This window comes from Haliotis cracherodii, unplaced genomic scaffold, assembly GCF_022045235.1.
Source record: "Haliotis cracherodii isolate W230 unplaced genomic scaffold, xgHalCrac1.p SCAF_33, whole genome shotgun sequence".
NCBI lineage: Eukaryota > Metazoa > Mollusca > Gastropoda > Lepetellida > Haliotidae > Haliotis > Haliotis cracherodii.
In genome coordinates, this window is record NW_027266290.1 from 768,295 (window position 1) to 784,248 (window position 15,954).

At 37.9% G+C, this 15,954-nt stretch overlaps 1 protein-coding gene and 14 non-coding genes across 15 annotated transcripts; all 15 read right to left on the bottom strand.

Moving 5' to 3' along the window:
- Positions 1 to 662: 662 nt before the first annotated feature.
- Trnai-aau (transfer RNA isoleucine (anticodon AAU)) lies at positions 663 to 736 on the bottom strand. The gene has a single exon. It is a non-coding gene; the product is annotated as a tRNA-Ile (tRNA).
- Positions 737 to 1,281: 545 nt separating this feature from the next.
- Trnai-aau (transfer RNA isoleucine (anticodon AAU)) lies at positions 1,282 to 1,355 on the bottom strand. Its single transcript has one exon. It is a non-coding gene; the product is annotated as a tRNA-Ile (tRNA).
- A 545-nt stretch (positions 1,356 to 1,900) lies between these two features.
- Positions 1,901 to 1,974, bottom strand: Trnai-aau (transfer RNA isoleucine (anticodon AAU)). The gene has a single exon. It is a non-coding gene; the product is annotated as a tRNA-Ile (tRNA).
- Positions 1,975 to 2,518: 544 nt separating this feature from the next.
- Trnai-aau (transfer RNA isoleucine (anticodon AAU)) lies at positions 2,519 to 2,592 on the bottom strand. The gene has a single exon. It is a non-coding gene; the product is annotated as a tRNA-Ile (tRNA).
- A 163-nt stretch (positions 2,593 to 2,755) lies between these two features.
- Trnai-aau (transfer RNA isoleucine (anticodon AAU)) lies at positions 2,756 to 2,829 on the bottom strand. The gene has a single exon. It is a non-coding gene; the product is annotated as a tRNA-Ile (tRNA).
- A 545-nt stretch (positions 2,830 to 3,374) lies between these two features.
- On the bottom strand, positions 3,375 to 3,448 carry Trnai-aau (transfer RNA isoleucine (anticodon AAU)). The gene has a single exon. It is a non-coding gene; the product is annotated as a tRNA-Ile (tRNA).
- Positions 3,449 to 3,992: 544 nt separating this feature from the next.
- Trnai-aau (transfer RNA isoleucine (anticodon AAU)) lies at positions 3,993 to 4,066 on the bottom strand. The gene has a single exon. It is a non-coding gene; the product is annotated as a tRNA-Ile (tRNA).
- Positions 4,067 to 4,609: 543 nt separating this feature from the next.
- Positions 4,610 to 4,683, bottom strand: Trnai-aau (transfer RNA isoleucine (anticodon AAU)). Its single transcript has one exon. It is a non-coding gene; the product is annotated as a tRNA-Ile (tRNA).
- Positions 4,684 to 4,846: 163 nt separating this feature from the next.
- Positions 4,847 to 4,920, bottom strand: Trnai-aau (transfer RNA isoleucine (anticodon AAU)). Its single transcript has one exon. It is a non-coding gene; the product is annotated as a tRNA-Ile (tRNA).
- Positions 4,921 to 5,467: 547 nt separating this feature from the next.
- Trnai-aau (transfer RNA isoleucine (anticodon AAU)) lies at positions 5,468 to 5,541 on the bottom strand. The gene has a single exon. It is a non-coding gene; the product is annotated as a tRNA-Ile (tRNA).
- Positions 5,542 to 6,084: 543 nt separating this feature from the next.
- On the bottom strand, positions 6,085 to 6,158 carry Trnai-aau (transfer RNA isoleucine (anticodon AAU)). Its single transcript has one exon. It is a non-coding gene; the product is annotated as a tRNA-Ile (tRNA).
- A 4,345-nt stretch (positions 6,159 to 10,503) lies between these two features.
- LOC139477321 (uncharacterized) lies at positions 10,504 to 11,151 on the bottom strand. Its single transcript, XM_071259874.1, has one exon. It carries the CDS (start codon positions 11,149 to 11,151, stop codon positions 10,504 to 10,506), a length of 648 nt encoding a protein of 215 aa, XP_071115975.1.
- A 2,383-nt stretch (positions 11,152 to 13,534) lies between these two features.
- Positions 13,535 to 13,608, bottom strand: Trnai-aau (transfer RNA isoleucine (anticodon AAU)). The gene has a single exon. It is a non-coding gene; the product is annotated as a tRNA-Ile (tRNA).
- Positions 13,609 to 15,171: 1,563 nt separating this feature from the next.
- On the bottom strand, positions 15,172 to 15,245 carry Trnai-aau (transfer RNA isoleucine (anticodon AAU)). The gene has a single exon. It is a non-coding gene; the product is annotated as a tRNA-Ile (tRNA).
- Positions 15,246 to 15,789: 544 nt separating this feature from the next.
- On the bottom strand, positions 15,790 to 15,863 carry Trnai-aau (transfer RNA isoleucine (anticodon AAU)). Its single transcript has one exon. It is a non-coding gene; the product is annotated as a tRNA-Ile (tRNA).
- Between the last annotated feature and the right edge of the window lie 91 nt (positions 15,864 to 15,954).

Genomic DNA, 15,954 nt, shown 5'->3' on the forward strand with positions numbered 1-15,954 from the left:
ATTCACGAGAGGCGAAAGTTTGTATATTTGATTATCAACTACAACAGACTCTCCAAGTGATTTTACTAGCGCATTTTCCGCCAGAGTAATTTCAAAATAATTGTTATTTCTAGGTGTACAGCAGTACACAGTATTGTCTCCAAGTTCCTGCTCCAACACCTTGCAAAGCTCAAATGCTTTAGGGCGAATCTGGTTGTCATAATGAACCCGAACAATGTTTTCTTTTTGATAAACACGATGGCGGCCATTGTTGTTGATGACCTGACTAGGGGGTTGCCTTTGCCCCCCAGCCTGGTGGCTCATAGTTTCTATTTTCTCCAATTACTCGTTCAGATGTAATCTTGAAACATATATGAACACACCTTCATAACAACAGTCAAATATTTCCACAAAGATAGAAGTACTTACAATAAATAGCAGAGCACTTGCAATATCCTTCCACGTTGTGACTTCACAAGGGAGGCCAGCACGGCGCTCTAACCAGCTGAGCTAATCGGCCAACTGAGAGAGAGGCTGAGCCAATTGAAGATATATACTCTTGAAAAAAACAATTTTAGGCATGGTGTGAAACATAACATCAAAAGGCAATTGATTGTTATAAGCATTATATAGAAATGGTTGGGGGTGAAAGTGAAAATGCAATGCAAGCACAAAAACTTCCGTGGCCAATATGGGGATCGAACCCATGACATCCGCGTTATTAGCACGGCGCTCTAACCAGCTGAGCTAATCGGCCAACTGAGAAAGAGGCTGAGCCAATTGAAGATATATACTCTTGAAAAACCCATTTTAGGTATGGTGTGAAAGTTAAGACGTTTCTTTCAGATAGCGTGGCATAAGGCACCTTGCATGCTGTCTCTCCAGAGACGTGGTTTCCAATCCGACCACTCACACATATGTAACTCATAACCATCCTTGTGGCTTCTACACGTACTGACAAATATGTCTGGGATTCTTTAGAAGTGACAGACACATTAACATATGACATCAGAAATTATTTTATACATAAGCTAAATCGACATTTCTTTCAATTGGCATGTCCAGATTTCTCCAATTTCGGAACATGAACAGCTTTGCTGTGTTCCTTTCCTTTTATGTGTTAATGACAATTTAACCAGATAAAATATTTCAAGATTTCAATTGAGGAGACTGAATTATTTCATGTTTTTCGCAAAATACGAGTGTGATACATAACATCAAAAGGCAATTGATTGTTATAAGCATTATATAGAAATGGTTGGGAGTGAAAGTGAAAATGCAATACAAGCACAAAAACTTCTGTGGCCAATATGGGGATCGAACCCATGACATCCGCGTTATTAGCACGGCGCTCTAACCAGCTGAGCTAATCGGCCAACTGAGAGAGAGGCTGAGCCAATTGAAGATATATACTCTTGAAAAACCCATTTTAGGCATGGTGTGAAAGTTAAGACGTTTCTTTCAGATAGCGTGGCATAAGGCACCTTGCATGCTGTCTCTCCAGAGACGTGGTTTCCAATCCGACCACTCACACATATGTAACTCATAACCATCCCTGTGGCTTCTACACGTACTGACAAATATGTGTGGGATTCTTTAGAAGTGACAGACACATTAACATATGACATCAGAAATTATTTTATACATAAGCTAAATCGACATTTCTTTCAATTGGCATGTCCAGATTTCTCCAATTTCTGAACATGAACAGCTTTGCTGTGTTCCTTTCCTTTTATGTGTTAATGACAATTTAACCAGATAAAATATTTCAAGATTTCAATAGAGGAGACTGAATTATTTCATGTTTTTCGCAAAATACGAGTGTGATACATAACATCAAAAGGCAATTGATTGTTATAAGCATTATATAGAAATGGTCTGGAGTGAAAGTGAAAATGCAATGCAAGCACAAAAACTTCCGTGGCCAATATGGGGATCGAACCCATGACATCCGCGTTATTAGCACGGCGCTCTAACCAGCTGAGCTAATCGGCCAACTGAGAGAGAGGTGAGCCAATTGAAGATATATACTCTTGAAAAACCCATTTTAGGCATGGTGTGAAAGTTAAGACGTTTCTTTCAGATAGCGTGGCATAAGGCACCTTGCATGCTGTCTCTCCAGAGACGTGGTTTCCAATCCGACCACTCACACATATGTAACTCATAACCATCCCTGTGGCTTCTACACGTACTGACAAATATGTCTGGGATTCTTTAGAAGTGACAGACACATTAACATATGACATCAGAAATTATTTTATACATAAGCTAAATCGACATTTCTTTCAATTGGCATGTCCAGATTTCTCCAATTTCGGAACATGAACAGCTTTGCTGTGTTCCTTTCCTTTTATGTGTTAATGACAATTTAACCAGATAAAATATTTCAAGATTTCAATAGAGGAGACTGAATTATTTCATGTTTTTTGCAAAATACGAGTGTGATACATAACATCAAAAGGCAATTGATTGTTATAAGCATTATATAGAAATGGTTGGGAGTGAAAGTGAATATGCAATGCAAGCACAAAAACTTCCGTGGCCAATATGGGGATCGAACCCATGACATCCGCGTTATTAGCACGGCGCTCTAACCAGCTGAGCTAATCGGCCAACTGAGAGAGAGGCTGAGCCAATTGAAGATATATACTCTTGAAAAAAACAATTTTAGGCATGGTGTGAAACATAACATCAAAAGGCAATTGATTGTTATAAGCATTATATAGAAATGGTTGGGAGTGAAAGTGAAAATGCAATGCAAGCACAAAAACTTCCGTGGCCAATATGGGGATCGAACCCATGACATCCGCCTTATTAGCACGGCGCTCTAACCAGCTGAGCTAATCGGCCAACTGAGAAAGAGGCTGAGCCAATTGAAGATATATACTCTTGAAAAACCCATTTTAGGCATGGTGTGAAAGTTAAGACGTTTCTTTCAGATAGCGTGGCATAAGGCACCTTGCATGCTGTCTCTCCAGAGACGTGGTTTCCAATCCGACCACTCACACATATGTAACTCATAACCATCCCTGTGGCTTCTACACGTACTGACAAATATGTGTGGGATTCTTTAGAAGTGACAGACACATTAACATATGACATCAGAAATTATTTTATACATAAGCTAAATCGACATTTCTTTCAATTGGCATGTCCAGATTTCTCCAATTTCTGAACATGAACAGCTTTGCTGTGTTCCTTTCCTTTTATGTGTTAATGACAATTTAACCAGATAAAATATTTCAAGATTTCAATAGAGGAGACTGAATTATTTCATGTTTTTCGCAAAATACGAGTGTGATACATAACATCAAAAGGCAATTGATTGTTATAAGCATTATATAGAAATGGTCTGGAGTGAAAGTGAAAATGCAATGCAAGCACAAAAACTTCCGTGGCCAATATGGGGATCGAACCCATGACATCCGCCTTATTAGCACGGCGCTCTAACCAGCTGAGCTAATCGGCCAACTGAGAGAGAGGTGAGCCAATTGAAGATATATACTCTTGAAAAACCCATTTTAGGCATGGTGTGAAAGTTAAGACGTTTCTTTCAGATAGCGTGGCATAAGGCACCTTGCATGCTGTCTCTCCAGAGACGTGGTTTCCAATCCGACCACTCACACATATGTAACTCATAACCATCCCTCTGGCTTCTACACGTACTGACAAATATGTGTGGGATTCTTTAGAAGTGACAGACACATTAACATATGACATCAGAAATTATTTTATACATAAGCTAAATCGACATTTCTTTCAATTGGCATGTCCAGATTTCTCCAATTTCGGAACATGAACAGCTTTGCTGTGTTCCTTTCCTTTTATGTGTTAATGACAATTTAACCAGATAAAATATTTCAAGATTTCAATAGAGGAGACTGAATTATTTCATGTTTTTCGCAAAATACGAGTGTGATACATAACATCAAAAGGCAATTGATTGTTATAAGCATTATATAGAAATGGTTGGGAGTGAAAGTGAAAATGCAATGCAAGCACAAAAACTTCCGTGGCCAATATGGGGATCGAACCCATGACATCCGCGTTATTAGCACGGCGCTCTAACCAGCTGAGCTAATCGGCCAACTGAGAGAGAGGCTGAGCCAATTGAAGATATATACTCTTGAAAAACCCATTTTAGGCATGGTGTGAAAGTTAAGACGTTTCTTTCAGATAGCGTGGCATAAGGCACCTTGCATGCTGTCTCTCCAGAGACGTGGTTTCCAATCCGACCACTCACACATATGTAACTCATAACCATCCCTGTGGCTTCTACACGTACTGACAAATATGTCTGGGATTCTTTAGAAGTGACAGACACATTATCATGACATCAGAAATCATTTTATACATAAGCTAAATCGACATTTCTTTCAATTGGCATGTCCAGATTTCTCCAATTTCGGAACATGAACAGCTTTGCTGTGTTCCTTTCCTTTTATGTGTTAATGACAATTTAACCAGATAAAATATTTCAAGATTTCAATTGAGGAGACTGAATTATTTCATGTTTTTTGCAAAATACGAGTGTGATACATAACATCAAAAGGCAATTGATTGTTATAAGCATTATATAGAAATGGTTGGGAGTGAAAGTGAAAATGCAATGCAAGCACAAATACATCCGTGGCCAATATGGGGATCGAACCCATGACATCCGCGTTATTAGCACGGCGCTCTAACCAGCTGAGCTAATCGGCCAACTGAGAGAGAGGCTGAGCCAATTGAAGATATATACTCTTGAAAAAAACAATTTTAGGCATGGTGTGAAACATAACATCAAAAGGCAATTGATTGTTATAAGCATTATATAGAAATGGTTGGGAGTGAAAGTGAAAATGCAATGCAAGCACAAAAACTTCCGTGGCCAATATGGGGATCGAACCCATGACATCCGCCTTATTAGCACGGCGCTCTAACCAGCTGAGCTAATCGGCCAACTAAGAGAGAGAGGCTGAGCCAATTGAAGATATATACTCTTGAAAAACCCATTTTAGGCATGGTGTGAAAGTTAAGACGTTTCTTTCAGATAGCGTGGCATAAGGCACCTTGCATGCTGTCTCTCCAGAGACGTGGTTTCCAATCCGACCACTCACACATATGTAACTCATAACCATCCCTGTGGCTTCTACACGTACTGACAAATATGTGTGGGATTCTTTAGAAGTGACAGACACATTAACATATGACATCAGAAATTATTTTATACATAAGCTAAATCGACATTTCTTTCAATTGGCATGTCCAGATTTCTCCAATTTCGGAACATGAACAGCTTTGCTGTGTTCCTTTCCTTTTATGTGTTAATGACAATTTAACCAGATAAAATATTTCAAGATTTCAATAGAGGAGACTGAATTATTTCATGTTTTTCGCAAAATACGAGTGTGATACATAACATCAAAAGGCAATTGATTGTTATAAGCATTATATAGAAATGGTTGGGAGTGAAAGTGAAAATGCAATGCAAGCACAAAAACTTCCGTGGCCAATATGGGGATCGAACCCATGACATCCGCGTTATTAGCACGGCGCTCTAACCAGCTGAGCTAATCGGCCAACTGAGAGAGAGGCTGAGCCAATTGAAGATATATACTCTTGAAAAACCCATTTTAGGCATGGTGTGAAAGTTAAGACGTTTCTTTCAGATAGCGTGGCATAAGGCACCTTGCATGCTGTCTCTCCAGAGACGTGGTTTCCAATCCGACCACTCACACATATGTAACTCATAACCATCCCTCTGGCTTCTACACGTACTGACAAATATGTGTGGGATTCTTTAGAAGTGACAGACACATTATCATGACATCAGAAATCATTTTATACATAAGCTAAATCGTCATTTCTTTCAATTGGCATGTCCAGATTTCTCCAATTTCGGAACATGAACAGCTTTGCTGTGTTCCTTTCCTTTTATGTGTTAATGACAATTTAACCAGATAAAATATTTCAAACTTTCAATTGAGGAGACTGAATTATTTCATGTTTTTCGCAAAATACGAGTGTGATACATAACATCAAAAGGCAATTGATTGTTATAAGCATTATATAGAAATGGTTGGGAGTGAAAGTGAAAATGCAATGCAAGCACAAAAACTTCCGTGGCCAATATGGGGATCGAACCCATGACATCCGCGTTATTAGCACGGCGCTCTAACCAGCTGAGCTAATCGGCCAACTGAGAGAGAGGCTGAGCCAATTGAAGATATAGACTCTTGAAAACCCCATTTTAGGCATGGTGTGAAACATAACATCAAAAGGCAATTGATTGTTATAAGCATTATATAGAAATGGTTGGGAGTGAAAGTGAAAATGAAATGCAAGCACAAAAACTTCCGTGGCCAATATGGGGATCGAACCCATGACATCCGCGTTATTAGCACGGCGCTCTTTTTTTTTTCTTGATAAAGTTTATTCACAGGAATATAATACAAACGCAGTCAGTGCTGACACTGCCACCACAAAAATAAAATGGTTATCACAGAAGTAGGGTGGCAGTGGATAACATTCCGATTCTACAGAAAGAAAATATGAGAAATAGTCTTTTACATTTGATTATCTAAACACGTCTTTACAGATGCAAAAAGATGAATGCAGATTGAACACGTTCTTTATACGTTACATGTTTCTATTCTAGAGGAGGTTTGAGAACAATCTCATTTCCATCTAATGTGATAAATGTATTGGTCATTATATATCTTTGAAAATAGATATGTAATTGATTCACTTTTGAATAGTGAAACAACAAAAAGCTGAAATGCCGCTTAATCAAAGATTTGAAAAAAGCTTTCATGTGAAATGAGATTGTTTCCTGACTCATTATAACTCTTCTTTTAAATACAGCAATGCGATATATTGACAATACAATGTTCATGAACGGTTTACATGACAACTTCTTTTCTGGCAGGAATCCAAACAGTAACCAGAGATTTAATTGTCCAAGACTAAACCCTGAATCTTGACAAACATCTGTCAACATGTCAATTAATAGAGATTGCAAGGAAGATAACTCTTGGCAGAAGATAAACAAATGTAAAATGTCCTCTGTTTCATTTTGACACACAGGACAAACATCAGTGTTTGACAATCCAATTTTGCACAGTTTATCATATGTAAAGATAATATTGTGAGCAATTTTAAAATCCAACTGTATAGAGTCTGTTGATTTATCTTTCTGCCACACATTCAGCCAAATATCTTTCCAATTAATGTCCAAAGCAATATTATTCCAAAAAGAAATAGCAACTGGCTTTTTGAAGTGTTTTTGTCTGAATATTTCGTAGCAAAATTTAGCTGTTAAAACTTCAACTGACATGTCCTGTCCATCAATCGTGCAGAAGATGTCTCCAGAGGGAAGGTTTTTGCCAACATCAGACAAAATGATATTTTTCCATTCTGATGGAAGCGCGTATAAAATGATTGCATAGCATTGTTGTATAGTGTTTTTGTCCATTTCAGGTAAAGTATCATGTACAATGTCTACAATAATTTGTGAGGACATGAATTTTGGAATTACTTCAAAACAAATATGTTTAATACAAATAATTCCACTTGAAATAAACGATTGAAACATTAGAGTTTTTCCATTGAAAGTAATTAATGGATTTTTGAAAAGTGGTTGATTCATGATATCATCTACATTTTGAAGCAAGGGTCTTTTCCCTCCAGTAATTTCATTCCATGCAGATAATAGCTCAGCATAAAATGGGCTTATGTCTTGTAAATCACCCTTATTATGTTCAAGAGATAAAACATGAATTCCCAAGTGCATTTTCAGAAGATGTGACATAAAATATAGCATTGTTTGTTTCCAAATACAATTAAGCTGGGAATTAGCAAAAGCCCTCAGCAACTTAAGTCTCAGTGCATATTTTTTAAAACACAACTTTGGTATATTCAGACCACCATCTAAACAAATACCAATACAGGTAACTGATGTTATTTTGGCAGTTTTATTGTGCCACAAGAATTTACTAAACATATGAGTAAATCTATGCTCAACCCATTGTGGGACAGGTAGTACAGTAAACGCATACCATAAGCGGGAACTCATAAGGATATTTATTACAACTGCTCTACCCTGTAGAGTAAGTTGTCTACGTAACCATGAATTTAACAATGTTTGAATTTTGTCCATTTTCTTTCTCCAATTCAACGTTTCACACATTGCTTTATCCTTGCCGAAATAAATGCCTAATATTTCAACACAATCTTTTTTGATTTTAACCGGGACGTTGATTGAACAGTCACGAAGGTTATTTTTACCCAACAACAAAACTTCTGATTTTTCGATGTTGATTTTTGCTCCCGTTCCTTCACAGTATGAGTTAACTGTGCTAAATGTTTCTTCGACGGAGTTGACATCTGAAACAGTGATTGAAGTGTCATCAGCATGTTGATATATCAAAGAATAAATGTCATTGTTGATACTTATTCCGTGGATTTCAGGATTGTTCTTAACTAGGAGATTAAGTGGCTCAGACACCAAAACGTACAGCATGGAGCTCATTGGATCTCCTTGACGAACACCACGAGTTAAAGGAAAATAAGGCGTCAAATGGCCATTGCATTTAACAGAACTATGTATATCAGTATAGAGAATTTTAATCCATGAAATGAAGAAATCTCCAAAGTTAAATTTTCTGAGAATTTGAAATAAGTATTGATGTGAGACCCTGTCAAAAGCTTTCTCTTGATCTATTTTGATGAGATATGAATCATCATCATCACGATTATTTACAATGTCAATAACATCTCTTAGGGAGTGAAGGTTGTTAGCTATGTCTCTTCCTGGTACACAGCAAGATTGTTCAGGGGAGACAATTGAGGACATGACAGTTCGTAATCTTAATGACAACACTCTGGATATTAGTTTACGATCTACATTTATCAATGAAATAGGCCTGTAACATTTAATGTCTCTCTTGTCACCTTTCTTTTTATAAAATAAACTAATTATGCTCTTTTTCATGGTACGTGAAAGACTGTTTTCTTTGTGTACACAATCAACAACTTGTATGAAGAAGGGGCATAAAATGTTCCAAAACTTCAAATAAAACTCAACTGTTAGACCATCTGGTCCTGGTGATTTATTTTTCTGCATACCTTTGAGTGCCACGGTAAGCTCACTCTGAGAAATATGTACTTCGCATGAATTCCTCTCATACTCGGAAAGCTTGTCCTTGATATTATTAACAATGTCCTGTTGTTTTTCTACATTACAGTGTTCAGCAGTGAATAAAGAGGAGTAAAATTGTTGAGCAGTATCCAAGATATCCTCTGTGTTGTTGGCTATTGTACCGTCTCCTCTGAATAATTCTTTGATCGAGTTTGCTTGCTGTTTTGTTTTTTCTAGATTTAAAAATGTATGAGGTATTTCTGTCGGAATCGAGCGTCCACTGGGCCTTTGACCTGAGAATGGCTCCTTTGCATTTGTTAATCTCGTATGTCTCCAGCTCATTTTCTATTGATTGTAAAACAGAAGATACATAGCCAGGAATGGAGGATATCTTATGATATTCTATTCTAAGCTTATTTTGAATTTTAAAATAATCAGCTTTTTCGTGATTGCTTTTTTTGGATGCATAATACCTGGAAAACTTTTTGAACTGATATTTTGAGTTATCCCACCATATCAATGGTTCAGTTTTAAGTAAAGGGCACCCTTTTGCCTCTTCTATCATTTCAGTGATCTTTTGATAGAATGTGCAATCGTCAAGAAGCTGATTATTAAAAATCCATACACCAGGACCCCTTTCTATAGGAGAAAAGTCTAACCTTGATACAACAATATTGTGATCACTCACAGAGGAATATCTAATGTAACAGTTGTTCATATTTGAAATAAGGTTTCTTGAAACAAATATCAGATCGATCCGAGATTGTTTAATAACTCCTAATACAGACTGTATTCGAGAAAACTCTTTTTTGTCATAGTTCTTGTACCGCCATATATCAATTAGGTTGTTTTTGTGAAGAAAGGTGTTTAACACATTGCTACTTTGGATGTTAAATGTTGTGTTATTGGGACCTTTATCAAGTGAAGGATCAAGAATTTCATTAAAATCTCCAGCGCAAATTAAATGCTCATGATTAACCCATTTCATTAAATCATTGAAAAATAGTATTCTCTCTCTAGGATCGTTTGGGGCATACACATTTAATAAAATCACTGTTTTATCTTCAAGAGATAGAGACGCCTTTAGTAGTCTTCCATCAATGTCTTTTTCAAGCATGGCCACCTTTTCTTCAAAGTCAGGAGAGATCAAAAGAGCAACTCCTTTTCTAGCATTACCAGCATTAGAGTATAAAATTGTTCCTGGCCATAAATATTTATATTTTTCAATGAATTCATCAGACCAAAAGGTCTCCTGCAAAAAGGCAATATTGACATGGGAGTTCGTTAGTAGAGAGAATACATTTTGCATTTTTGTGACATCACGGAGTCCATTCACATTCCATGACCATGTTGTGACCATTGCAAATATAAATATGAAATGTATGTACAAACACATTGTTAGTTTATACACCGTTCTCAGACACGCCAGATATTTCTCGTCGATCGTTAACCTTTTCTTCTTTCTTCTTCTTTTGTTCATCTTTTTTACTTTCTCTCAATTTATTTTTTAAGTCATTGTTCTGAAGTACACAGTCTGTGATCTTGGGTTGTATTTTATTTCTTCTTCCTCTTTTCTTCGAAGATTTGTTCCATTTAAAAGGTGTTATATTTTCATGTCCATCTTGAGGCAACGACTGTCTCATTGTCTTATCATCACTCTCCATGTCATCTCCAACACGGTTATTTGTACAAGGAATTTCAGAGGCTTGATCAAGTTTTTCGTCTTCATTTTCTTCTCCTTTTTCCTCTATTGGTCCATCTTTGTTTCTTTTCTTTTCTTCAGGCTCAAAGTCCTCAACAGATGTATCATCATTATCTAAAGGATCTTCATCCCAGGACCTTTCAGGGGCTAGTTCCTTTTCTTGCTCCGACTCGTCTGACATGCTGTACTGACCGTTGTCTTCCTCGTCTAGGAAACAGCTGCAGCTACCAATAGGTAGAGAGCACAGTTCACAACTACGTTTAAGTCTTCTTTCTGTGTTGCAGTTTTTGGCAATGTGGCCATGTCCGTTGCACTTAAAGCATTTGGTATTTGGGTATTCTTTAACCATATGGTCTCCCGAGTTGCATTTAAAACACAATCGTTCTTGATTATTATGAATCACTCGAAAGTATCGATAACCATCTAATGTGTTGAAACCCATGGAGTATGGCAAGGATTTACACTCAGGGGGGAAAGCGACGCGCACATACCTGGTACCATCAAAAATGCTAGTGCCTTTCAGGGTCCTGTGTTTAATATCACTTTTCAAAGTGATACCCCTTTTGATCAACATGTTTTCAATTTCCTCATCATCAATGTAGGGTGGAAGGTGTAGGAATGATACTACGACGCTTTCACAATGAAGTAACCTGAAGTTAATCGGTGTACCTCCTATTTTCAAGTCATCAGTTTCTGCAAGAATCCTTGCCTCGTTACTGTCTGGGACAGTGACATCATAGCATTCTGTTCCTTTTAGGACGCACGCCCATACATCGGACACATATTCCAATAGCGCACAAGATAATACACTAGCACTAATCACTTTGTTGTTACCAACATTCACTTCAATAGTGCAATCTTTCAGATATTTTCTCTTCTGTTTGGTGTCCGCCATTTTGAACCCAGTGAGCGTGGGAGATTCAAAGACAACCAAAGTCAATAGCATGCACAAACGTGCATGCAAATGTTTAAGGTCTTCGGACAACTACATATCAAAGTGTTGCCTACCTTGTTAGCGTAAATCTGGTATTCCACGGAACTTGTGAACGATTTAATCTGAGAATCTGTGTTGCTCGATCGTCAGCACGTCCACACACCTCCGAAGCAAGGGAGGTAACCACCATCCGCGTTATTAGCACGGCGCTCTAACCAGCTGAGCTAATCGGCCAACTGAGAGAGAGGTTGAGCCAATTGAAGATATATAGCCTGCATCCTCGTTGTATCGCGGTACTTGTCATGTACGCTAAACGGAACCAAATGCACTCACTAACCTTCATGTTTATTCGTGTTCTCTGAATCAGATATTATTCATGTTATCAAACAATGCAAATTTTACTGATAAAAGTTCATTATTTACATCAGTAGCTCCGAGTAAAAGCCGGGCCTCGCGCTCTGTTTGACAAGGGAGAGAACTCCATCGTATCGCGGTACAGAGAAAAGTTGTGTATGGAGGTCCGAATTGGACAAAAAGAGGACATAATTCTACCAACCACTTGATATGATCATGCCAGACATCAGTGATTTGTCCAGACAAGTGCAAAGACAGCACAAGTAAAATTCTAAATGTGTTATCAGCAATAGGTATTCAATGCATATTTACCGAAAAGTAAGAGAAAAATATTTTTATAAGTCAACATCAAAATATCAGAAATGATATTTTAAGATTGTTTAAAAAAAAGTGGATGACAATAATTTGTCACAAAATGGAAAATTGTTAAAAGTCAACAATAAATATATAAAAAGCACTCCTAGTATGCCCAAAGTATGTATTTATCTTTTGGTTAATAGTGAAGAACGTATTCCTAAGTCTGGCATTATGGCCCTTATGATCTCCCAATAGATTCTGGGCACAGAGCGGGAAAAAATGTGCGGACTACGTAACTTCCGTTACCTCAATAGTCGCCATGAATATGCAGATAGTCTAGTTCAGGTCGATAGAGAAAGTTTACTTGGGGAACTGCGGGTTATATAGTTGGCCATTGATAGATGGGGGTAAGGCAATATCACAACAGATGCCAGAAATATGTATCAATTGATTAATAACTCCTTACTTACAGCAGACGGAACATTCCGAGGAAATTGAAATTGTTTACGAAGTGAGCACTTCGTGGTTACTGATTTGCATTAAAAGACAGCCGCTAAGAGGCGTGTCCCGCGTGAACTATCGGAAATCACAGATGCCGCGATACGATGAATGCCGCGGTACCATAGGGTCCGAGTATACTCTTGAAAAAAACATTTTTGGCATGGTGTGAAAGTTAAGTCGTTTCTTTCAGATGCCGTGGCCTAATTAAGGCACCTTGCATGCTGTCTCTCCAGAGACGTGGTTTCCAATCCGACCACTCACACATATGTAACTCATAACCATCCCTGTGGATTCTACACATACTGACAAATATGTGTGGGATTCTTTAGATGTGACAGACACATTATCATGACATCAGAAATCATTTTATACATAAGCTAAATCGACATTTCTTTCAATTGGCATGTCCAGATTTCTCCAATTTCTGAACATGGACAGCTTTGCTGTGTTCGTTTCCTTTTACGTGTTAATGACAATTTAACCAGATAAAATATTTCAAGATTTCAATTGAGGAGACTGAATTATTTCATGTTTTCGCAAAATACGAGTGTGATACATAACATCAAAAGGCAATTGATGTTATAAGCATTATATAGAAATGGTTGGGAGTGAAAGTGAAAATGCTATGCAAGCACAAAAACTTCCGTGGCCAATATGGGGATCGAACCCATGACATCCGCGTTATTAGCACGGCGCTCTAACCAGCTGAGCTAATCGGCCAACTGAGAGAGAGGTTGAGCCAATTGAAGATATATAGCCTGCATCCTCGTTGTATCGCGGTACTTGTCATGTACGCTAAACGGAACCAAATGCACTCACTAACCTTCATGTTTATTCGTGTTCTCTGTATCAGATATCATTCATGTTATCAAACAATGCAAATTTTACTGATAAAAGTTCATTATTTACATCAGTAGCTCCGAGTAAAAGCCGGGCCTCGCGCTCTGTTTGACAAGGGAGAGAACTCCATCGTATCGCGGTACAGAGAAAAGTTGTGTATGGAGGTCCGAATTGGACAAAAAGAGGACATAATTCTACCAACCACTTAATATGATCATGCCAGACATCAGTGATTTGTCCAGACAAGTGCAAAGACAGCACAAGTAAAATTCTAAATGTGTTATCAGCAATAGGTATTCAATGCATATTTACCGAAAAGTAAGAGAAAAATATTTTTATAAGTCAACATCAAAATATCAGAAATGATATTTTAAGATTGTTTAAAAAAAGTGGATGACAATAATTTGTCACAAAATGGAAAATTGTTAAAAGTCAACAATAAATATATAAAAAGCACTCCTAGTATGCCCAAAGTATGTATTTATCTTTTGGTTAATAGTGAAGAACGTATTCCTAAGTCTGGCATTATGGCCCTTATGATCTCCCAATAGATTCTGGGCACAGAGCGGGAAAAAATGTGCGGACTACGTAACTTCCGTTACCTCAATAGTCGCCATGAATATGCAGATAGTCTAGTTCAGGTCGATAGAGAAAGTTTACTTGGGGAACTGCGGGTTATATAGTTGGCCATTGATAGATGGGGGTAAGGCAATATCACAACAGATGCCAGAAATATGTATCAATTGATTAATAACTCCTTACTTACAGCAGACGGAACATTCCGAGGAAATTGAAATTGTTTACGAAGTGAGCACTTCGTGGTTACTGATTTGCATTAAAAGACAGCCGCTAAGAGGCGTGTCCCGCGTGAACTATCGGAAATCACAGATGCCGCGATACGATGAATGCCGCGGTACCATGGGGTCCGAGTATACTCTTGAAAAAAACATTTTTGGCATGGTGTGAAAGTTAAGTCGTTTCTTTCAGATGCCGTGGCCTAATTAAGGCACCTTGCATGCTGTCTCTCCAGAGACGTGGTTTCCAATCCGACCACTCACACATATGTAACTCATAACCATCCCTGTGGATTCTACACATACTGACAAATATGTGTGGGATTCTTTAGATGTGACAGACACATTATCATGACATCAGAAATCATTTTATACATAAGCTAAATCGACATTTCTTTCAATTGGCATGTCCAGATTTCTCCAATTTCTGAACATGGACAGCTTTGCTGTGTTCGTTTCCTTTTACGTGTTAATGACAATTTAACCAGATAAAATATTTCAAGATTTCAATTGAGGAGACTGAATTATTTCATGTTTTCGCAAAATACGAGTGTGATACATAACATCAAAAGGCAATTTATGTTATAAGCATTATATAGAAATGGTTGGGAGTGAAAGTGAAAATGCTATGCAAGCACAAAAACTTCCGTGGCCAATATGGGGATCGAACCCATGACATCCGCGTTATTAGCACGGCGCTCTAACCAGCTGAGCTAATCGGCCAACTGAGAGAGAGGCTGAGCCAATTGAAGATATATACTCTTGAAAACCCATTTTAGGCATGGTGTGAAAGTTAAGTCGTTTCTTTCAGATGCCGTGGCCTAATTAAGGCACCTTGCATGCTGTCTCCCCAGAGACGTGGTTTCCAATCCGACCACTCACACATATGTAACTCATAACCATCCCTGTGGATTCTACACATACTGACAAATATGTGTGGGATTCTTTAGATGTGACAGACACATTATCATGACATCAGAAATCATTTTATACATAAGCTAAATCGACATTTCTTTCAATTGGCATGTCCAGATTTCTCCAATTTCTGAACATGGACAGCTTTGCTGTGTTCGTTTCCTCTTACGTGTTAATGACAATTTAACCAGATAAAATATTTCAGGATTTCAATTGAGGAGACTGAATTATTTCATGTTTTCGCAAAATACGAGTGTGATACATAACATCAAAAGGCAATTGATGTTATAAGCATTATATAGAAATGGTTGGGAGTGAAAGTGAAAATGCTATGCAAGCACAAAAACTTCCGTGGCCAATATGGGGATCGAACCCATGACATCCGCGTTATTAGCACGGCGCTCTAACCAGCTGAGCTAATCGGCCAACTGAGAGAGAGGCTGAGCCAATTGAAGATATATACTCTTGAAAAAACAATTTTAGGCATGGTGTGAAAGTTAAGTCGTTTCTTTCAGAT